The sequence below is a fragment of the Oncorhynchus clarkii genome, chromosome 12, assembly GCF_045791955.1.
Source record: "Oncorhynchus clarkii lewisi isolate Uvic-CL-2024 chromosome 12, UVic_Ocla_1.0, whole genome shotgun sequence".
NCBI lineage: Eukaryota > Metazoa > Chordata > Actinopteri > Salmoniformes > Salmonidae > Oncorhynchus > Oncorhynchus clarkii.
The window spans coordinates 59435343-59459466 of NC_092158.1; the positions used below are offsets into that span (position 1 = coordinate 59435343).

The 24124-nt window shown below is 44.0% G+C and overlaps 1 protein-coding gene across 2 annotated transcripts in view; it reads left to right on the plus strand.

Annotated features, from left to right (window-relative positions):
• Positions 1–1092: 1092 nt before the first annotated feature.
• LOC139420881 (ras-related protein Rab-28) overlaps positions 1093–24124 on the plus strand; it is a 50261-nt gene continuing 27229 nt past the window's right edge. The window contains exons 1-4 of one of the 2 annotated variants that reach the window (XM_071171264.1): positions 1093–1313; positions 10123–10219; positions 16551–16639; positions 17853–17982. In XM_071171264.1, coding sequence (XP_071027365.1) covers positions 1239–1313; positions 10123–10219; positions 16551–16639; positions 17853–17982 — 391 coding nt within the window. In that variant the 5' untranslated portion in view covers positions 1093–1238. The remainder of the gene's footprint in view (positions 1314–10122; positions 10220–16550; positions 16640–17852; positions 17983–24124) is intronic. The other variant, XR_011635566.1, reaches the window with a different exon arrangement.

A 24124-nucleotide genomic window follows, 5' to 3' on the forward strand; every position in this document is an offset into this window, starting at 1 on the left:
GCTGATCCTAGGTATATCCACATCCTCATTCTCCTGGACCCGTCTGCAGCACTTGAAGCTGTCTGTGATCAGATTTTAACTGACTGCATGGACAGGCTTCTTGGAGTTTCCGGAACATCCCTTGCCTGGTTCCACTCATATATAATAGACAACGGTTTGTCTCCCGTGGCAACTCAAGGGACATTGGGGTAGTTACTTTGACATTGGGCTAGTTATTGTCAATGTGAAGCAGCAACAGCATAATTTTCAACTTATGTTTCAGGAATATGAATGGGACTTTCAACGTTAATTTCCAATAGTGTTCTAGCACTTACCTAGGTTAAAACTGCTGAATTAGTCCAAAAACTTGATGTGATTGATTTATTTGGATGATTTACCAGAAATCATGAAAATGGAGTTGACTTGCCAATAACAAGGCAAGTCAATTGTGAGAATCCTATAGGATTCTATTGGAAAAAACACTCATTGTAATAGGATTTTTTTTTACTTGGGGGCCAGGGCTCGGGGTTGGAACTTCCATTGCAGTGTGTAATGCAACCTAGTTTTATTTACACCATCTCAGCAGCTATCTTAGAAATATAACTTTGCTCTGTGCTTCTCTGAGCATGCACTTCGTAGCCTATAGGCTATGGATAATTTGAATGTTTTCTTTTGTAAAGACCATTAATGCATGATGAATAGGCTAGGCTAAGCTATGTAGAGCGTTTTCGAAGGTGTAGCTAGGCTACAGGTTGATGCACATTAGGTACATCATGTGGGGGAAGAACTTTATTATTTAAGGAATGGTAAATACTTAAATGGCGAGCCTACATTTATTTATAGGAAAGAGCGCCTCTCCACCTTTGACCTGGATTACCATAGCAACAGGGACGCGTCACCTATTGTCACTGATGTGACTGGTCAGGTCCTGCTAGGACTTGTCCATTGTTAAGCAGTGTCATTATTAAAAATATATTTTTTCAACCTCCTTTATTAGCTAACCTTGATGATAAAGAAAATATAAAAGCTGTAACATCAAATGTACAAGTATTTCCCGATAAAGTGTTTGTTAATAACAGGCTTACAAAATATAAATGGAACATGCCTGGCAACAGTAGTATCTGGTGAAATGGCGTCTGGTTACCTAGTGCTCGGTTTATTTTAGCTATTTGATTAGCAAGCTATATTCAATAACCTTTGACTGTGAATAGAAGTTCATTCTCATTAGAATAAATAACGTCATTGTTATATATTTCAAAATGTCTGACTCAGAAGAGGACAGTCAAGATAAGCAACTTAAAATTGTAGTCATCGGGGACGGCGCATCAGGGAAGGTGAGGGATTTTCAAGCTAAATGAGCTAGCAAGCTAACAGACAGACTTGTTATTTTGAGTAGTGTTAATTTAGCTGGCTAGCTAGAAACATAACTATGTGGCTAATTGGGTAAAAATACTGTGCAGTAGGTAACTTTAGCTCAGAAGTATCTTACAGAATTTTCATACATAGCTGCGTGTGCAATGCCAACGTTTTGGCTATGCTTGTTAGCTGTTTAGCTAGCTAGTTAACGTTAACTAGTTAGCTCTTCAGCCAGGTAGAAGGGAAAACATCACCTAGGTTTGTCAGACAGGCAATGTTTCTGTTGTCGCATAACTATTGCCAATGATGCAATTTTGGGGGGTAATGTTAGTTACCGTCTTAATTTTGCACAACGGGCAGAGTAATGTTAATAGCTAGCTCTGGTCTGGGGTCGAAACGTTAGCTAGTTTACGACATGGAATCCAATCCCAGTTACTGTCAATGATGAGAGCTACCAAGCTACTTTCCTCTGAATTGTCTATTTAATAGGAACAGTGTCAACATACGGGACAATTAAGCCTGTGGTGCGCAACATGTTGCCTGGCCACAGACGGTGACAAGGGCCACGTTTGTAGAACGTCATCATTCTTGAAGGAGACCGAAGAAGTCGCAGCCTAATCTGCCACATTTAGGGCTGATGAGTTCAGTAGGCTAATGTATTGCTCTGATAGCCTATAGATTCTATGTGTTCAAAAAAGGTTTGAGCAGCTGAGTGCATCAACATGCCTAAACTAGGTTGGTTCATAAATGGGGTGAAAGTTGGAATATATTTATTCCTGGTACGGGACCGCCGATATACCACATTTTTGATGGGCATAATCATAGAATTACATGATCTCTGTGGGCCTAGTCGTAAAGATTTGTTTTAACTTTTTAAAATGTATTACCTTTTATTGTGGCATAAACACAACCAGTCATCATGTTTTTATTTAAGTCAAACAATCACTTCAAAGGGCATGTTCATCCACTCGCAACATACAGTATTTCCAGCCTCTAATGGAAAGAGACACAACACCAAAAAAGTGTATTGACATTTGCCAATTGTCATTAGGCAAGAATTTATGCATCCACTGCTGTCCTCACGTGTCTCGATGTTGGCCACTCATCTTTGCTTTGGCAAAATGTTGAATCACATCACATTTTGGCGCATAGGCTATACCACCCGTTTTCAAATCCATTCGCTCATTTTCTATGCGTCTTGACATGCGGTAATGATAAGTGGTAAATAGCCTACAGTTTTCTGGACATTTGTTTTTAATTATTGTGATAGGCTCATGTTTTACCGGTATGCCGTACACCTGCTATTTATTTTGCAGGACCACCTTACTGTCATCCCTGAATACATCTCAAAATATATGCTCCAATCTTCAATTCAGAATTGTTCAGAGGGAGATTGCCAAGGTGATCACCAGATCCATAAACTGCTTCGAAGCATATTGGATTTAAATCTGTCATGAATCCTGTTAATCGTACCTGACATTTAATCCAGGTTACATGTGCTGTTGGAGAGGTTTTCTGGAGAGCTTTGGACCGTAGTACTGGTTGTCTAATGTTACTTTGTTAGCCACTGATTACAGGTAGGCCACACGTGTGTGTGTGTGTGTGTGTGTGTGTGTGTGTGTGTGTGTGTGTGTGTGTGTGTGTGTGGAATACACAATAATTAAGTTGCTGTATTGCCTAGTACAAGGTGGCCTAACAGACTATCCTACATATAATGTTTAAAGCTTCTTTTCACAATCAATGTTGTAGGTCTAAGTTACAGGGAAATAATATGGGCCTCGGCCATTTACTCACACAGGCATAACATTCAATGTATATAAAATTGTGCCTAGAATGTAAAGCTTGATTGTTGAGTAGGCAAAAAAAGTGTAGCCTATATCTTAAAGCAAACCTTTCCTTGCTATATTCAGGAGTGAATGTTCTCATTTGACTCCCTGCTGCACAAGCGGTGCTTTAACATGACGGCTGGGATCTTGCAGTAATGACCGTTTCCTTCATACGAACCATGTCTGCCGAAATGGGATTGATCTCGTTCCAGATTGCACACACCTAAGGCTTACACTGAAAGCTTATCATTATTTTCTTCTATTACATTTGGAATTGAACCAACTGTGGTAGAAGTTTAGTTGGAAGAGGCATGGAGAGTTGTGCAGTGATAAAATATTCAGGCGGCATCTGAATCGTTGTTGGGCGACTTGCTTGCTGTCAACAATGAGGCCAGTAATAAAACGAGTTACCATTATGGACACTTTCTTTAAAACAAAAACTAGAAACTCAAACCTCACCTAAAACTTTTAACATTCTATGCATAGGCTTTAGACCCAGCCTAGACTGTTTTAAACTGTACATATTTGATGAGTCTTTCATTCATTCATTCATTCATTCTCTTCTTGGTAGATATAGGCCTACATTTTCCAGACCTAGGCTCTATAGACTACTTTGCAGATTAGCCTGAATGCAAATGCTCAGATTTATTTGAAGATACATTTTCATTTATTGGCAAATGGTTCATGAGACTGCTTGGTCTGCATGGTCATGATGCAGGTAACACAAATGTACCAACATTTGTCTTTGTCACAGCACAGACTGTTTGCAGCAAAGAGGTTGTTGTGACATTGCGGCAGCTGCAATGTTTCTTCTTCTCTGAATCCTGAAATGATTTTGAGTGCATTTTGGCTTCACTCGCCTGTATTGAAAGACGTTCCTCCCCCAAAATAAACAAAATAAATAAAGCAATGCATGTAGTTCTGCTGCTGTATGCGTTGTGTCTGCAGACTATTCTCCCACTGCACACGATAACACCTTATGTAGTTTAGTCACCCAACCAAAGTATTTTGTTAATTTTAAAATCCGGCCGACGTCAACTTGGTTGTAAAACTGACTGTAAAACCCAGTCAGTTGATTATTGACAAGTTTTTCTAACACTTGATAAACAGGGCAAAGTAGAAATAGGCCTATAACAGTTAGGATCAGCTTGATCTCCCCCTTTTCATAAAGGACAAACGGTGGCTGCCTTCAAAGCAATGGGAACCCCAGAAAGGAGAGACAGGAGACAGCCTTAAAGGGTTAAAGAAGAAAGGGTCTAAACCATCTGACCCAGATGTTTTTTGGGGGGTCAAGTTTAAGGAGCTCCTTTAGCACCTTGGACTCAGTAACTGCCTGCAGGGAGAAACTTTGTTGCTGGGCAGGGAAAAAGAGGGACAAGCATCGGGGATAGTCACATTAGAAGGGCTGGGAGATGAGGAAATGTTGGATGGGCAAGGAGACATGGCTGAGTTGAACAGGAATCCTGACTTAAATGAGTTGGTGATTAAAGAGCTCAGCCATGTGCTTCTTGTCAGTAACAACCACATAATCAACATGAAGGGACATGGGCAGCTGTTAGGAGGGGGGTTTATTCTCTAGGTCTTTAACCGTTTTCCATAACTTCTTGTGGTTAGACAGAGAGAACTGCTCCTTAAAGTAACTAACTTTGGCCTTCCGGATAGCCTGAGTGCACTTACTTCTCATTTACCTGAACGAGAGCCAGTCAGCCTGAGTGCACTTACTTCTCATTTACCTGAACGAGAGCCAGTCAGCCTGAGTGCACTTCTCATTTACCTGAACGAGAGCCAGTCAGCCTGAGTGCACTTCTCATTTACCTGAACGAGAGCCAGTCAGCCTGAGTGCACTTCTCATTTACCTGAACAAGAGCCAGTCAGCCTGAGTGCACTTCTCATTTACCTGAACAAGAGCCAGTCAGCCTGAGTGCACTTCTCATTTACCTGAACAAGAGCCAGTCAGCCTGAGTGCACTTCTCATTTACCTGAACAAGAGCCAGTCAGCCTGAGTGCACTTACTTCCCATTTACCTGGACAAGAGCCAGTCAGCCTGAGTGCACTTACTTCTCATTTACCTGAACAAGAGCCAGTCAGCCTGAGTGCACTTACTTCTCATTTACCTGAACAAGAGCCAGTCAGCCCGAGTGCACTTCTCATTTACCTGAACAAGAGCCAGTCAGCCCGAGTGCACTTACTTCTCATTTACCTGAACAAGAGCCAGTCAGCCTGAGTGCACTTACTTCTCATTTACCTGAACGAGAGCCAGTCAGCCTGAGTATGCATGTGCCGAGCCTTTCACCAAATGCAATTCTTGTGGTGGAGTAACTCTGCAAGATCATGGTAGAACCAGGTGCTGAACCTGTTTTTTAATGATAATTTTCTTTATGGGTGCGTGTTTGTTATCAATACCCCTGAAAATATCAAAAAAGATGGTCCAAGTGTCTTCAACAGAAGGGATCAAGCTGATCCTATACCATATTAGAGGCCAGTTTATGAAGGAAGGCTTGCTCATTAAAGTTTTTTTTTAGCATGCGTCTATGACCAATCAGGACAGTTCGTTTCACTGAGCAGCCATTCATAACACAGGCTGTAAAACCGTGATCACAGTAAACACCAGACTGATACCTATCAGGATTATTTGAGAGGAAAACATCGATGAGAGTAGCCTTTTCTGGGTGTTTGGAGTCATACCTTGTGGGATTGGTATTAATCTGAGATATATTTAGGGAGTTCCATTGCTTTAGGACTAGGTCAGGTGATTTAAGCTTGTCCCAGTTTAGGTCACCTAGCAGGACAATTTCACACTTAGTGTAAGGGGCCAGGAGAGCGCTTAGGGTAGGTAGGGCACAGGCCGGTGCTGATGGAGGACGATAGCACCCAGCAACAGTCAACAAAGAGCTATTTGAAAGTATAATGCTTAAAACCAGCAAATCACCAAGTCTGTCCCCAAACAATTTGGAGACAACCGAGCACTGAAGGTGTTCCTTGGTAAAGATTGCCACTCCCCCACATTTGGAAGATCTGTCTTGCTGAAAAAAATTTACCAGAAAGGTTAACATCAGTATTCAAAACACTCTTCCTTAATTAGCCATGTCTCAGTAATACCAACACATCTGGATTGGAGCTGTGAACCCACCCATTCAATTGATCCATTTTAGATAATACGTTTCCAGTGTTAATGTGCAGTTAACCATTGAGCTTGAAACACTCAACAAGTTTACTTTCTCAGACCTTTTCAATTCAAGATTTTAGAGTCACAGGCTTAAGTTGAATGAATATATAAGGACACCGCAACCTATGTTGAAATAGCCAAGGGCATCTAATGAAAATCTGTCTTTCTGGTTAAGTCTCCAACAGCTTTCCACATCTGGATTGTACAATATTTGTCCATTTATTTAAAAAAAATCAAATTAAAATTGGTTGTTTATCATCAGCTAGACAACCATTATCAGGTCAAGCATTTCGCTACACCAGCATTAACATCTGCTAACCATGTGTATGTGACCAATAAAATTAGATTTGAACAGATTTAAGTCACCTGTAACTCGGCCACTCTAACATTCACTGTCTTCTTGGTAAGCAACTCCAGTGTAGATTTGACCTTGTGTTTTTAGGTTGTTGTCCTGCTGAAAGGTAAATTTGTCTCTGAGTCTGTTGGAAAGCAGACTGAACCAGGTTTTCCTCTAGGATTTTGCCTGTGCTTAGCTTTTTCTTTTTTTAAATCCAGAAACTCCCCAGTCCTTAACAATTTACAAGCATACCCATAACATAATGCAGCCACCACTCTGCCTGAAAATATGGCGCATGATAATCTGTTCTATTGGATTTGCCCCAAGATAACACTTTGCCACACTTTCCTTTTCACTATTACTTTAGTGCATTGTTGCAAACAGGATGCATGTTTTGGATTTGAAAAGGAAACCTGTATAGATTTTTTTTAAATCTATCAATTAGGTTAGTATTGCGCAGTAACTACATTGTTTTTGATCCATCCTCCTTTCTCCTATCACACCCTGAGCAGTTTCCTTCCACTCCGGCAACTGAGGAGTATCTGTATCTTTGTAGTGACTGGGGGTGTTGAGTCACCATCCAAAGTGTAATGAATAACTTCACCGTGCTCAAAGTGATATTCAATGTCTGCTTATTTCTACCCAACAACCAATAGGCGCCCTTCTTTGCGAGGCATTGGAAAACCTCCCTGGTCTTTGTAGTTGATCTGTATTTGAAATTCACTGCGATGCGGCTAGGGATACTGTCTGGGCTGGCAGCCTAGCAATGGTTAACACACTTAATTAAATGTCTTACTTACGTCGGTCATGGAGAACGAGAGCCCACAGTCCTTGGTAGTGGGCCGCGTCGGTGGCACTGTGTTATCCTCAAAGCGGGCGAAAAAGGTGTTTAGCTTGTCTGGAAGCAAGACGTCGGTGTCCCAGACGTGGCTGGTTTTCCCTTTGTAGTCCGTGATTATCTGTAGACCCTGCCACAAACGGCTCGTGTCTGAGCCATTGAATTGCAACTCCACTTTGTTTGATTGCTTTACGAAGGGAATAACTACACTGTTTGTATTCGACCATATTCCCAGTCACCTTGCCATGGTTAAATGCAGTGGTTCATGCTTTCAATTTTGCACATATGCTGCCACTGTCCACGGTTTATGGTTTGGGTAGATTTTAATCAGTGGGAACAACGTCCCCTATACACTTCCTGATGAACTCTGTCACCGTGTCCGTATATCCGTCAATGTTATTCTCTGAGGCAACCGGAACTTAACCCAGTCCGCAATCTTGAAGCATGGATTCCAATTGGACAGACCAGCGTTGAATAGACCTTAGCACTGGTACTTCCTGTCTGAGTTTCTACCTATAGGAAGGGAGGAGCAGAATGGAGTCGTGATCTCAATCATTCAAAGGTATTTATCAAGTCCTTTTTTACATCAGCAGATTCAGCTATACAGAAACCCAGCCTAAAACCCCAAACGGCAAGTAGCAGATGTAGAAGCATGGTGGCTAGGAAAAACTCCTTAGAAAAGGCTGGAACCTAGAAAGAAACCTAGAGAGGAACCAGGCTCTGCGGGGTGGCCAGTCCTCTTCTGGCTGTTCCGGGTGAAGAGGAACCAGGCTCTAAGGGGTGGCCAGTCCTTTTCTGGCTGTTCCGGGTGAAGAGGAACCAGGCTCTGAGGGGTGGCCAGTCCTCTTCTGGCTGTTCCGGGTGAAGAGGTACCAGGCTCTGAGGGGTGGCCAGTCCTCTTCTGGCTGTTCCGGGTGAAGAGGAACCAGGCTCTGAGGGGTGGCCAGTCCTCTTCTGGCTGTTCCAGGTGAAGAGGAACCAGGCTCTGAGGGGTGGCCAGTTCTCTTCTGGCTGTTCCGGGTGAAGAGGAACCAGGCTCTGAGGGGTGACCAGTCCTCTTCTGGCTGTGATGTACATAGTACATAGCCACTTAAGGCCAGATTGTTCTTCAAGATGTTCAAATGTTCATAGATGACCAGCAGGGACAAATAATAATCACAGTGGTTGTAGAGGGTGCAACAGGTCAGTACCTCAGGAGTAAATGTCAGTTGCCTTTTTATAGCCGAGCATTGAATTCGAGACAGCAGGTGCAGTATAGAGCAACAGCAGGTCCGGGACAAGATGGCACATCCGGTGAACAGGTCAGGGTTCCCTAGCCGCAGGCAGAACATTTGAAACTGGAGCAGCAGCAAGACCAGGTGAACTGGGGACAGCCAGGAGTCATCAGGCCAGGTCTTGGAGCAGCTTCTGGGATGAGTTCAATTGTACGAACAAAGGATCCAGTTCGGGAAAGTGGTATTTCTGGTCGTAATGCTGGTGATTTACCACCGCTCTGATATCGGCTGTATGTAATAACACAAAGTGTTCTGGGCTAATAATGGAAGAAATAGCACAGAAAAAAAACTAAATACTGCAAAGTTGCTTAGAAGCTAGAAGCATAGCTGCCATGTCTGTCGGCGCCATGTGAACGAGGGCAGTACTGTTGCCAATTAAGATTCTCTCTATGTTGCAGCTGTATAACTTTTTGAGGATTTGAGGGCCCATGCCAAACCTTTTCAACCTCTTGAGGGCGGAAGAGGTGTTGACTCGCTGTCTTCACCCACCTTGCACGTGCAGACCACTTTTATGTCCTTAGTGATTTGGACATTGAGGAACTTGAAGCTTTCGACCCGTTCCACTGCAGCACGCCCCCCACATGGTGGGGAATTAACACCAGCCAAATGCTGGTAGATTTTAGTATTGGCTGGTAGAATTGACTGGTGGTCGTACAAAACATTTGGGAGCAGTTTGTGAGTGTGTCAGCCAGCACTGGAATAAATAATCTCAATGTTACAGTGGTGAAAAGCGGGGTGGGGTACAGCATAGGAGAACAAATGTATCTGCTATACATTTTTGGAGGCAGGTCAAATTTATATTTCCCGCCCTGCCCTCCTGTTTCCTGTCGTCCAGGTGAATTCATAATTGTAAGTGTGGGGTTCAGAGATGAGGTAGTCATTAAAAAGTCATGTTAAACACTGTTATTGCACACATAGTGAGTCCATGCGACCTTATTATGTGCCTTGTCAATCACATTTTTACTCCAACATATTTAGGCTTGCTATAACAAAGGGTTTGAACACTTCAGATTTTCATTTGTAATGAATGTTTTAACAGTTTGAAGAACGTAATTCCACTTTGACATTGTGGGGTATTGTGTGGTATAAATGTAATATTTTATGTTCAGGCTGTAACACACCTTTCTGAAGGCGCTCTATGTAGATAGCAGGTTTAATTGTAGTCCCCTGTGCCTTCCCTTTTGGTGTGTTCCGTATGAGGCCCACGTCATAGGCCCACGTCATTTGCAGTTAAGGAACAGGCCTAGTTGTCATACAGAACACCACTCCAACACTCAAGCTTGTTCATAAGGCTTGAAATTCAATGAATTTAGTCGTTCGCTTAGCATGATTTCTCTCTGTTTCAGACGTCCCTCGCCACCAGGTTTGCACAGGAGGCCTTTGGGAAACAATACAAACAAACCATTGGCCTTGATTTCTTTCTGAAGAGAATAACTCTGCCAGGTAAGACCCCTTCATCCTTTAGGATTGCCGGCCTGCTCTGTACCACACCACAGATACAGGCATACATTTGCACATGCATGTACACACACGGTAACACACGCGCACAAACTGAACTTTACCTGTTATAGGCACACTGATCAAATCAAAGTTTATTTGTTGCGTGTGCCGTGCGCAGTGAAATGCTTACTTAAATGCTAACCAATAGTACAATAGGTAACTAAACAAATAAAACGACAGTAAACGGACAGTGAAAAATAACAGTAGCGAGGCTATAGAAGTAGCGAGGCTATAAAAGTAGCGAGGCTACATACAGACAGACACCTGTTAGTCAGGCTGATTTGAGGTAGTATGTACATGTAGGTATGGTTAAAGTGACTATGCATACAGTGGGGCAAAAAAATATTTAGTCAAGTTGTGCAAGTTCTCCCACTTAAAAAGATGAGAGGCCTGTAATTTTCATCATAGGTACACTTCAACTATGACAGACAAAATTAGAAAAAAAAATCCAGAAAATCACATTGTAGGATTTTTTTAATGAATTTATTTGCAAATTATGGTGGAAAATAAGTATTGGGTCAATAACAGAAGTTTCTCAATACTTTGTTATATACCCTTTGTTGGCAATGAGAGGTCAAACGTTTTCTGTAAGTCTTCACAAGGTTTTCACACACTGTTGCTGGTATTTTGGCCATTTCCTCCATGCATTCCTCCACCCTACTTGTAGACCAGTCGAACGCCAATCCCGCCTCATCTCTTTCATGTTGGCTCTGTCATACGGTACGCTTTTAGTTTTCATAGGCTACCTAGCCAAAATTCTTGCTAGATGATCCAGAAGAAGATTGGGAGAATGTCATATGGTCAGATGAAACCAAAATATAACTTTTTGGTAAAAACTCAACTCGTCGTGTTTGGAGGACAAAGAATGCTGAGTTGCATCCAAAGAACACCATACCTACTGTGAAGCATGGGGGTGCTAGAGCATTGTATCTGGGTGCTAGAGCCGTCACTATATACCCTGGTTTGATTCCTGGCTGTATCAAATTCGGCCGTGATTGGGAGTCCCATAGGGTGGCGCACAATTGGACCAGCGTCGTCCGGGTTTGGCCGGGGTAGGCCGTCATTGTAATAAAATGTGTTCTTAATTGACTTGCCTAGTTAAATAAAATATAATATGCTGCAGTGTCAGACTTTAAATATCTTAAATACTGTTTATGCATATCTCCAAGTATTTAGACATTATTAAAGTAGCCTTAATTAGTTTGCCAATCTTAGGTTGTGCCGAAGTTTACTTTTGAATTTTTTACACAAGGGATTAGAATTTCTCAATTTCTTTGCAAATTGTTTAAAAATATGTAGAATTTTGTATTTCCTTCCCTAGCATTTCAGGGTAGAACCAAACAATTTTGTTCCTTAGGTTATCTCAAGATTTACTTTCTTTCTTGGTAGCACCACATTGTGGAGAGTCTGCCCCTTCTCAACCTTATTCATTCTGAAAGCTGTTGTCCCTAGAGCAAACACCAGGCTTTTCCCTCCTCCATGAAGCCAATGCACAGCTTATGTCCAGAGGGGTGAGCCTTACATTCTGTGGGCACAGTACAGCGTAAATACATTTGAGTATTTTATATTTATCATTCTTTTATATTCATATAATGTATTAGTATAATGGCGATGGAGGGGATGGCTGACGTTTTACTCCAAATGTGCTATTTTTTTTTCCATTTTGTACATAATGTTGCTGCTACCGTCTATTATGACCGAACGAGCTTCGGGACATCAGAACAGCGATTACTCACTTCGAACTGGACAAATATTTTTTTCTTTAATGAATCCGATAGGAAGGATATACTGCTTTGTCAAGATGAGGCCCAAATCCCCGTCATCAGCTTGAAGAAAAGGGGGAGAAAAAGGGGGAGGAGGGCGGGGTGCCTTGTAAGAATTTGCCGATGAGGGTAGTGGTGGTTTATCTAATCAGTATTATTGGCCAACGTACAATCATTGGAAAACAAACTGGATTTTCTACGATATAAGACTACCCTACCAAAGGGAAATTAAGGACTGTAATATCTTAAGTTTCACCGAGACGTGGCTGAACGATGACACGGATACTATAGAGCTGGCTGGCTTCTCTGTGCATCGGCAGGACAGAGCAGCTACGTCTGGTAAGACGAGGGGTGGGGGTGTGTGTCTTTTTGTCAGTAACAGCTGATGCCCGAAAGAAGTCTCGAGGTATTGCTCACCTGTGGTAAAATACCTCAGAGTGGTCTAAAGCTTATATCTACCAAGAGTATCTATATTATTTGTTGCCGTCTATCTACTACCACGAATCGATGCCGGCACTGAACAAGCTGTATAAGGCCATAAGCAAACAAGAAAATGCTCATCCAAATACGGAGCTCCTAGTGGCCGGGTCTTTAATGCAGGCAAACTTCAATCCGCTTTACCTAATTTCTACCAGCATCACATGTGCAACCAGAGGGGAAAAAAATTCTAGACCACCTTTACTCCACACACAGAGATGCATACAAAGCTCTCTCTTGCCATTCATTTGGCAAATCTGATCATACTTTTATTCTCCTGATTCCTGCTTAAAATCAAACCAAAGTAGGTAGTACCAGTGACTCGCTCAATACAGAAGTGGGCAGATGACGCGGATACTATGCTACAGGACTGTTTTGCTAGTACAAACTGGAATATGTTCCGGGATTCATCCAATGGCATTGAGGAGTATACCTCCTCAGTCACCGGCTTCATTAAATAAGTGCATCAACCCCACAGTGACCGTACGTACATTTCCCAACCAGAAGCCATGGAGCTGACATTTTCAAGGAGTGGGACACTAATCCTGACGCTTATAAGAAATCCCGCTATGCCCTCAGACAAACCATCAAACAGGCAAAGCGTCAATACATGACTAAGCTTGAATCCTACTAGACCGGCTCTGATGCTCGGATGTGGAAAGACTTTTACGGACTTCAAAGGTAAACCCAGCCGCGAGCTGCCCAGTGATGCGAGCATACCAGATGAGCTAAATGTCTTTTATGCTCGCTTCAAGGCCTGCAACACTGAAGCATGCACGAGAGCACCAGCTTTTCTGGATGACTGTGATCAAGCTCTCTGTAGCTGATGTGAGCAAGACCTTTTTAAACAGGTCAATATTCACAAAGCCGCGGAGCCAGATGGATTACCAGGATGTGTACTCAAAGCATGCGCAGACCAACTGGAAAGTGCATTCGCTGACATTTACAATCTATCCCTGACCGAGTCTGTAATACCTACATGTTTCAAAATGACCGCCATAGTCCCTGTGCCCAAGAAAGGGAAGGTAACCTGCCTAAATCATTACCGCCCCGTAGGACTCTTGTCGGTAGCCATGAAGTGCTTTGAAAGGCTGGTCATGGCTCACAACACCATGCCGGAAACCCTAGACTCAGTCCAATTCGCATACTGCCCCAACAAATTCATAGATGATGCAATCTCAATTGCACGCCACACTTCCCTTTCACACTTGGTCAAAAGGAACACCTATGTGAGAATGCTGTTCATTGACTACAGCTCAGCGTTCAACACCATAGTGCCCACTAAGCTCATCACTAAGCTAAGGACCCTGGGACTAAACACCTCCCTCTGCAAATGGATCCTGGACCTGCTGGGCTTCCCCCAGGTGGTGAGGGTAGGCAACAACACAACACATCTGCCTCGCTGATCCTCATCACTGGGGTCACTCACGGGTGCATGCTTAGTCCCCTCTTGTACTCCCGGTTCATCCACGACTGTGTGGCCAGGCATGACTCCAACACAACATCATTAAGTTTGCTGACGACGCCAAACTGGTAAGCCTGATCTCCGACAACGAGGAGGTCAGAGATCTGGCAGTGTGGTGCCAGAACAACAACCTCTCCCTCAACGTGAGCAAGACAAAGGAGCTGATTGTGGACTATTTGAAAAGGAGAGCCGAACAGGCCCCCATTAACATCGGCGGGGCTGTAGTGGAGCGGGTCGAGAGTTTCAAGTTCCTTGGTGTCCACATCATCAACGGACTATAACGGTCCAAACACACCTAGACAGTTGTGAAGAGGGAACAACATCTTTTCCCCCTCAGGAGAATGAAAAGATTTGGCATGGGTCCCCAGATCCTCAAGAATCCTGACCGGTTGCATCACCACATGGTATAGCAATTGCTCGACATCTGACCGTAAGGTGCTACAGAGGGTGGTGTGTATGGGCCCAGTTTACCACTGGGGCCAAGCTTCCTGACATCCTGAACCTATATACTTGGCGGTGTCAGAGGAAGGACCTAAAATAGTCACCCAAGTCTTAGATTGTTCTCTCTGCTAGCGCACAGCAAGCGGTTCCGGAGCGCCAAGTCTAGGACCAAAAGGATCCTTAACAGCTTCTACCCCCAAGCCATTAGACTGCTGAACAATTAATCAGATGGCCACCCGGACTATTTACACTGATCTTTGTTCCGCACCACATAAAACATTCAGGTTCTTATTTGTTTACTTTCAAACCCACGGAAATAAAGCCTGTGGTCTGTATCCTCCTGGATGTGTAAAATAAAAATTTGACTAATGCTCTATTTAGACTAAAGCCCTCCGATTTCACTTCCTACCATATGGTAGGAAAAGCAGTGCCAATGTATGCATGAGATGAGACTGCAAAAGTCTGCAAAGTAGCTCCATTCTTTTAATGACTAATAAAATAACATTTAAGCAAGGGTGGATTAAGTACTAAAATAAACCTGATAACTTACATTACATTCAGTCCTATATTCCGTTTCAGTTGGTAATGGTAGGAGAAAGACTTGTGGGTGACTTGTGTGATGGGACTCTGCTCGTCCAGTCATGTCCATACTGTATGCTCGGCTCGTCCAGCCATGTCCATACTGTATGCTCGGCTCGTCCTTCCGTGTCCATACTGTGTGCTCGGCTCGTCCTTCCGTGTCCATACTGTGTGCTCGGCTCGTCCAGCCGTGTCCATACTGTGTGCTCGGCTCGTCCTTCCGTGTCCATACTGTGTGCTCGGCTCGTCCAGCCGTGTCCATACTGTGTGCTCGGCTCGTCCTTCCGTGTCCATACTGTGTGCTCGGCTCGTCCTTCCGTGTCCATACTGTGTGCTCGGCTTGTCCTTCCGTGTCCATACTGTGTGCTCGGCTCGTCCTTCCGTGTCCATACTGTGTGCTCGGCTCGTCCTTCCGTGTCTATACTGTGTGCTCGGCTCGTCCAGCCGTGTCCATACTGTGTGCTCGGCTCGTCCAGCCGTGTCCATACTGTGTGCTCGGCTCGTCAGCGCTCTAGGTGAAGGAAGGGCCCTTATCACAACTCCTCACTGTCTGGTCCTGCCCTCCTTCTATTCTCAACCACCACTTTCATTTTCCAGAGGAAGAAAATAGTCTAGATGTAGTCACTGTGAACACTTGTGCTTCCTTTCTCTGTGAAACGGGGACTTGTGTGGTGGGACTCTGCTCGTCCAGCCATGTCCATTCCGTGTCCTTACTGTGTGCTCGGCTCGTCCAGCCGTGTCCATACTGTGTGCTCGGCTCGTCCAGCCGTGTCCATACTGTGTGCTCGGCTCGTCAAGCCTGTGTGCTCGGCTCGTCCAGCCGTGTCCATACTGTGTGCTCGGCTCGTCCAGCCGTGTCCATACTGTGTGCTCGGCTCGTCCAGCCGTGTCCATACTGAGTGCTCGGCTCGCCATCAGCGCTCTAGGTGAAGGAAGGGCCCTTATCACAACTCCTCACTGTCTGGTCCTGCCCTCCTTCTATTCTCAACCACCACTTTCATTTTCCAGAGGAAGAAAATATTGATTTGGTTTTGTACCCTGTCTCTCGCTCTTTCCCACTCCCTACCTCCCTCCTAAATAATTTGGGGCAGGAGTTTTCTTTTGCGTCTTATTTTGTGTTTAGTTATCAGTATTTTTCTCAATGCCATAAATATTTTTCCTCAGTCTCCTTGACTTGGGAGCATCAAGCTCATCACTGTGCACTTTCACCACCATGTCAACATATTTCTTCTGTAGCCTAATAAACTGCATAGTTTCCCGAGTCGTTGTGGGAGGACCACACACCATTTCCTCATATGACTCTAAATTTACTTTGATCTGATTTTTATTATATCAATATTTGCACATAAAGGTGTTTCACAAAGATCCCACCATGTCGAACGAACAAATTTGTCTGCATTTATACAATTGCACCAAAACTACCTGTTTCCATCACAGCTGTTGTGATTATTTTGTATACTCTCTGAAAAACTGGATGGAAACGTTGTTAACGAAGTCATATTTTCATGTTTGACTGATTTGTAAGTTTCTCAATTTTCTCTTCCCTCAGGCAACTTGAATGTTACTTTGCAAGTGTGGGATATTGGAGGTCAATCGATTGGAGGGAAAATGCTGGATAAATATGTCTACGGGGCTCAGGTACTATCTCACACACACACACACACACACACACACACACACACACACACACACACACTTTTTTGTTTTACTATCCTTGTGGGTACCAACAATTGTTTCCCATTCAAAATCCTATTTCCCCTAAGCCACAAATAGCCTTTTCCCTTGTGGGGACCGGTGAAATGTCCCCACTTGTCAGAATTCTCCTTGTTTTACTGTCCTTGTGATGACTTCTGGTCCCCACAAGGGTAGTAAAACCAAAAGAACACACACAAAATCACACACTCAATAAACGCCGAGGTGGTCCGTCATTCCTCACGTTAGAGGTCGTTGACATTGTAATAGGGTTTCCCTATTAGGCTTGGGTAATTAATGAATATGCCTTGATGAGTTGATCAAGTTTTACTACTTAGCTGGTCATACAGACTACATTATGTATAGTATGAAGGGGAGTGAGAAATACCTTTCTCACTCTAATTTCATTATTTTTTTAAACAAAATAAGCAAATGTACTAATTAATGTGAATAGGAAGAGGTTCGCGTTGCCACTGCAATAACACGTGGGTGTATTTTATGTGTGCGTTTGCCGCGCTCCGCTTGGCGACGTCCTTAAGTGGTTGTTGCTCTATAGGCATATGGGGCATGTGGAGCATAAGACCGAGACTGTTGTGTGTAGGTCGGTCATGTCTGTCTCTGTACTGTACAACCTCCTCAGCCAGGCTTGTCTGTCTACTTTTCTACTCAACTGCTTCCGGCTTTGAACGTATGCTGACAGTACTTACACTAAGTATTTTGACGAAGGGAGGGTGATGAGACCTAATTCATAATCACTTTTACCACCCTCTTTTTTTATTATTATTTTTTAAGCCCAGACACCTTTTGTGACACAGAGAACCCAACCTCACCCCTATCCTGTTTGGCTGGGTGGACCGATTATAGCGGAGGCATCGTGGCTCGGCTGTATGTTCTTAGCATGTCTCTCTGCATCTATTAACAGCGATATAGATCATCTTTAATCTCAGGCTAACTCCGAGAGCCGAGGAGGTGCCAACTCCTTGGGGACTGTGTGTAGAGGAGCAATTGACTTCCCTCAGACACTAGTGCCACCTACTGCTCACTTTCCCACATTCGACCTCTCTGGCATGTTTGTTCTCATCTTATGTCAACTTGAATTAATTTTGGAATGTTGTGATTAGGCTACACCATTTAGATTTTCTGTGGTGTTGCTTTTCAGGGTGTTCTTCTAGTGTACGACATTACAAACTACCAGAGCTTTGAGAATCTGGAGGACTGGTACGGCATGGTCAAGAAGGCCAATGAAGAGTCAGACGTCCAGCCTGTGGTCTCACTGGTGGGAAACAAAAGTCGGTATTTAAAACAACTTTCTGACACACACACACACACACACACACACACACACACACACACACACACACACACACACTCGTTCTACTCCTTTCTTCTGCTCATAGGCCACACTCTTATGAGGCTAAAGCAGACGAGTCAACCATAATGTATAAACGCAGAGAGCTGTGAAGAGAATGCCATTTACAATGCAGTGAAGATAAATCACTAGTTTCTCTGCCGGCTAAATGTTTTATTCACACTTTTATACACTGCATGCATTTGTAGTACAGCACAACCATATTACTGTATCCAGCTCTATTTTGCGAGCCACTGGAAATTGATTTGTCTATTGGGGCTGTTGATTATTCACTTCCCGTTCTGTCTCCACTCCTCTGCACTTTGTGGTGTGTAAGACAGCTAGGTGAGGAAAAATGTTCTTACTATGACTAGAGAATCATCCCTTCTCTGTCGGCTTTGCATTTAGACCCTTTACATAGCAAAACTGCTGCTATGTCAAACACCACTCACCATCTGAGCCATGAGCACTGCACAATGCAGAGGAATGTCTAGCTTGGAAAATAAGTGGCAAGCTATCTTTTTCTTCAACCGAAAGGTGCAGTATTGAGAAATGGATGAATTGACAGTGACCAAAATCAAACTCCCGTTGTAATTTTTTATTTGTTTTGTTAATTCACTAATAATAAGGCTTGTGTCAGGACATGCAATAAGCAAGCTGGCTATCTAGGTGACCAGCTAAGATTATGATAACTAGCTAACCCTTTCATCTGTGGTTTTAGCTCGCTAGCTATAATAGCCACTAATGCTAGCTATAATAGCCGCTGTGCTAGCTATAATAGCCGCTGTGCTAGCTATAATAGCCACTAAGCTAAGGTATCAGATAGGAGCCAATATAGCTAGCTAATAGTGATGGGCATTCCGGCTCTTTTCAGTAAGCCAGCTCGTTCGGGTCAGCTCACCAAAAAGAACCGGCTCTTTTTTTTTCTCAAACAGTTTGCGGTAGTTTGGCTATGATTGGTGTTAAAACAATTATACCTTAACCACAATGTGGTCAACGTTCGGGTCAGCTCACCAAAAAGAGCCAGCTCTTTTTTTTTCTCAAACAGTTTGCGGTAGTTTGACTATGATTGTTGTTAAATGAGACTTCCGGCTCCGACAGAGATGGCCACCTCGCTTCGCGTTCCTAGGGAACTATGCAGTTTTTTGTTTTTTTACGTGTTATTTCTTACATTAGTACCCCAGGTCATCTTAGGTTTCATTACATACAGTCGAGAAGAACTACTGAATATAAGATCAGCGTCAACTCACCATCAGTACGACCAAGAATATGTTTTTCGCAACGCGGATCCTGTGTTCTGCCTTACAAACAGGACAACGGAGTGGATTCCATGCAGCGACCAAAAAAAACGACTCCGAAAGAGAGGGAAACGAGGCGGTCTTCTGGTCAGACTCCGGAGACGGGCACACCGTGCACCACTCCCTAGCATTCTTCTTGCCAATGTCCAGTCTCTTGACAACAAGGTTGATGAAATCCGAGCAAGGGTAGCATTCCAGAGGGACATCAGAGACTGTAACGTCCTTTGCTTCACTGAAACATGGCTCACTGGAGAGACTCTATCCGAAGCGGTGCAGCCAACGGGTTTCTTCACGCATCGCGCAGACAGAAACAAACATCTTTCTGGTAAGAAGAGGGGCGGGGGCGTATGCCTCATGGCCAACGTGACATGGTGTGATGAAAGAAACATACAGGAACTCAAATCCTTCTGTTCACCTGATTTAGAATTCCTCACAATCAAATGTAGACCGCATTATCTACCAAGAGAATTCTCTTCGATTATAATCACAGCCGTATATATCCCCCCCAAGCAGACACATCGATGGCTCTGAACAAACTTTATTTAACTCTCTGCAAACTGGAAACGATTTATCCGGAGGCTGCATTCATTGTAGCTGGGGATTTTAACAAGGCTAATCTGAAAACAAGACTCCCTAAATTTTATCAGCATATCGATTGCGCAACCAGGGGTGGAAAGACCTTGGATCATTGTTACTCTAACTTCCGCGACGCATATAAGGCCCTGCCCCGCCCCCCTTTCGGAAAAGCTGACCACGACTCCATTTTGTTGATCCCTGCCTACAGACAGAAACTAAAACAAGAGGCTCCCACGCTGAGGTCTGTCCAACGCTGGTCCGACCAAGCTGACTCCACACTCCAAGACTGCTTCCATCACGTGGACTGGGAGACATTGACGAATACGCTGATTCGGTGTGCGAGTTCATTAGAACGTGCGTTGAAGATGTCGTTCCCATAGCAACGATTAAAACATTCCCTAACCAGAAACCGTGGATTGATGGCAGCATTCGTGTGAAACTGAAAGCGCGAACCACTGCTTTTAATCAGGGCAAGGTGTCTGGTAACATGACCGAATACAAACAGTGCAGCTATTCCCTCCGCAAGGCTATCAAACAAGCTAAGCGCCAGTACAGAGACAAAGTAGAATCTCAATTCAACGGCTCAGACACAAGAGGCATGTGGCAGGGTCTACAGTCAATCACGGACTACAGGAAGAAATCCAGCCCAGTCACGGACCAGGATGTCTTGCTCCCAGGCAGACTAAATAACTTTTTTGCCCGCTTTGAGGACAATACAGTGCCACTGACACGGCCTGCAACGAAAACATGCGGTCTCTCCTTCACTGCAGCCGAGGTGAGTAAGACATTTAAACGTGTTAACCCTCACAAGGCTGCAGGCCCAGACGGCATCCCCAGCCGCGCCCTCAGAGCATGCGCAGACCAGCTGGCCGGTGTGTTTACGGTCATATTCAATCAATCCCTATACCAGTCTGCTGTTCCCACATGCTTCAAGAGGGCCACCATTGTTCCTGTTCCCAAGAAAGCTAAGGTAACTGAGCTAAACGACTACCGCCCCGTAGCACTCACTTCCGTCATCATGAAGTGCTTTGAGAGACTAGTCAAGGACCATATCACCTCCACCCTACCTGACACCCTAGACCCACTCCAATTTGCTTACCGCCCAAATAGGTCCACAGACGATGCAATCTCAACCACACTGCACACTGCCCTAACCCATCTGGACAAGAGGAATACCTATGTGAGAATGCTGTTCATCGACTACAGCTCGGCATTCAACACCATAGTACCCTCCAAGCTCGTCATCAAGCTCGAGACCCTGGGTCTCGACCCCGCCCTGTGCAACTGGGTACTGGACTTCCTGACGGGCCGCCCCCAGGTGGTGAGGGTAGGCAACAACATCTCCTCCCCGCTGATCCTCAACACTGGGGCCCCACAAGGGTGCGTTCTGAGCCCTCTCCTGTACTCCCTGTTCACCCACGACTGCGTGGCCACGCACGCCTCCAACTCAATCATCAAGTTTGCGGACGACACAACAGTGGCTTGATTACCAACAACGACGAGACGGCCTACAGGGAGGAGGTGAGGGCCCTCGGCGTGTGGTGTCAGGAAAATAACCTCACACTCAACGTCAACAAAACTAAGGAGATGATTGTGGACTTCAGGAAACAGCAGAGGGAACACCCCCCTATCCACATCGATGGAACAGTAGTGGAGAGGGTAGCAAGTTTTAAGTTCCTCGGCATACACATCACAGACAAACTGAATTGGTCCACCCACACAGACAGCATTGTGAAGAAGGCGCAGCAGCGCCTCTTCAACCTCAGGAGGCTGAAGAAATTCGGCTTGTCACCAAAAGCACTCACAAAATTCTACAGATGCACAATCGAGAGCATCCTGGCGGGCTGTATCACCGCCTGGTATGGCAACTGCACCGCCCTCAACTGTAAGGCTCTCCAGAGGGTAGTGAGGTCTGCACAACGCATCACCGGGGGCAAACTACCTGCCCTCCAGGACACCTACACCACCCGATGTCACAGGAAGGCCATAAAGATCATCAAGGACATCAACCACCCGAGCCACTGCCTGTTCACCCCGCTATCATCCAGAAGGCGAGGTCAGTACAGGTGCATCAAAGCTGGGACCGAGAGACTGAAAAACAGCTTCTATCTCAAGGCCATCAGACTGTTAAACAGCCACCACTAACACTGAGTGGCTGCTGCCAACACACTGACACTGACTCAACTCCAGCCACTTTAATAATGGGAATTGATGGGAAATGATGTAAATATATCACTAGCCACTTTAAACAATGCTACCTTATATAATGTTACTTACCCTACATTATTCATCTCATATGCATACGTATATACTGTACTCTATCATCGACTGTATCCTTATGTAATACATGTATCACTAGCCACTTTAAACTATGCCACTTTGATTACATACTTATCTCATTTGTACATACTGTACTCGATACCATCTACTGTATCTTGCCTATGCTGCTCTGTACCATCACTCATTCATATATCCTTATGTACATATTCTTTATCCCCTTACACTGTGTACAAGACAGTAGTTTTGGAATTGTTAGTTAGATTACTTGTTATTACTGCATTGTCGGAACTAGAAGCACAAGCATTTCGCTACACTCGCATTAACATCTGCTAACCATGTGTTTGTGACAAATAAAATTTGATTTGATTTGAAACAATTATACCTTAACCACAATGTATTTAAAAATGCATTGTTTTTTTATGAAAAAGAATGCTATTAAACATTTGCATTTAAAACCTTTTGATGTATATAAACAAAGTACATATAAATCTAACCATTCAAAACTAATACAATTTGAACAACATAATAATAGAATATTGCACCATTTCAATGAAAAAAAAATAACAATGTGCAAAACTGCAGCATCCCACTTAAAACATTAAACTGGTCCCTCTTTTCTCTTCTTTATTGCCATGTTATAACCAGCAGCACACAGCAACGCTGACCATAGTTTGCTTTTATGAGAGATTTGCATTCAGAAATGCAAGCTGCCTCACTTTCGAGGGGCTGATGCGGTTTCTTCTCAGTAGTTATTTGTCCTGTTTTCGAGAAGACCCTCTCCTTGTTCTTCCACCAGCTCAGAGGATCTGCAGATCTTTGGAGGAGGGGCTCCTCCATTATGGCATCTGCTGAGGGATTCCTTAGTGCTGCATCCCCAGTTGCTCTCTCATCAAACAGCATCCAAACAGCAGATGTTTGTGACACTACTGCTGGTGTTTCTGCTCCATCTGATCCCTCTTCTTCCTATTTCCCTGGTGCCTGAGCCAGCTGATTGCAGGGGCTGTCCCTCCCTACTGATGGGGTTATTCTTTGAGGAGCTTCATCAATCTCTCTGGCATCACTGAAGGCTAACTTCTTAAACCTGGGGGTCAAGCGGTTTCTGATCGCACGTGGTTATATTCCATTCTGTGGAACTTTCTGTCCATTGATGAACATAGGGTGTCCATCAATGTCCTGTGGTGACATTTGCTTCTCTCTGGCGGCTGGCTGTAATTCGCTGCAGACCCTTAACCAGCAGTATCATTTTTTAGGCTGTCACACAGCTGAAAAGAGAGAACAGTAACTTATTAGTTCAGGTACATTCTCATCTACTGCTCATATATATATATATATATATATATATATATATATATATATATATATATATATTGATGATGATGTAGTAAGAACTGCTTACTGTACCTCTCCACTGATCTCCACAGTGACCTGCTCAAAGGGTTCCAGGACTCTGCACACCACCTATTCCTCTTGGGTCAGAGCATCAACAATGTCCAGGGTAGAGATGATGGCATCTTTTGACTCAAGAAACATATAAAATGTTGAATTCCACCTTGTAGTGCAGTCTTGTTTAGGCCTCAGCTCAGGCATCCCCATCTGGCTTGTGTAGGTTTTAGTTTTTCAGCACCTACTGTGCACCTGTGGAAATATTCCACAGCTGCTTTCACTTTGTCAACAGTGGGCTTCAACACCTTCAGAGCATCTCTTGCAATCAGGTTGATTGTGTGGGCAAGACATGGATGATGGGCCCATTTGAACATTTTCATGACTTTGGTTATGTTCTCTGCATTGTCGCTAACACAACAGACCACTTTTCCATCTACTTGCCATTCTCTGGCCACTCAACAGTTCCTCTGCCAAGTTCTCTGAGGTGTCTGTCGCTGAACTCAAAGCAGTCCAGAAGACAGCTAGACATCGAAAAATCTTCAATGA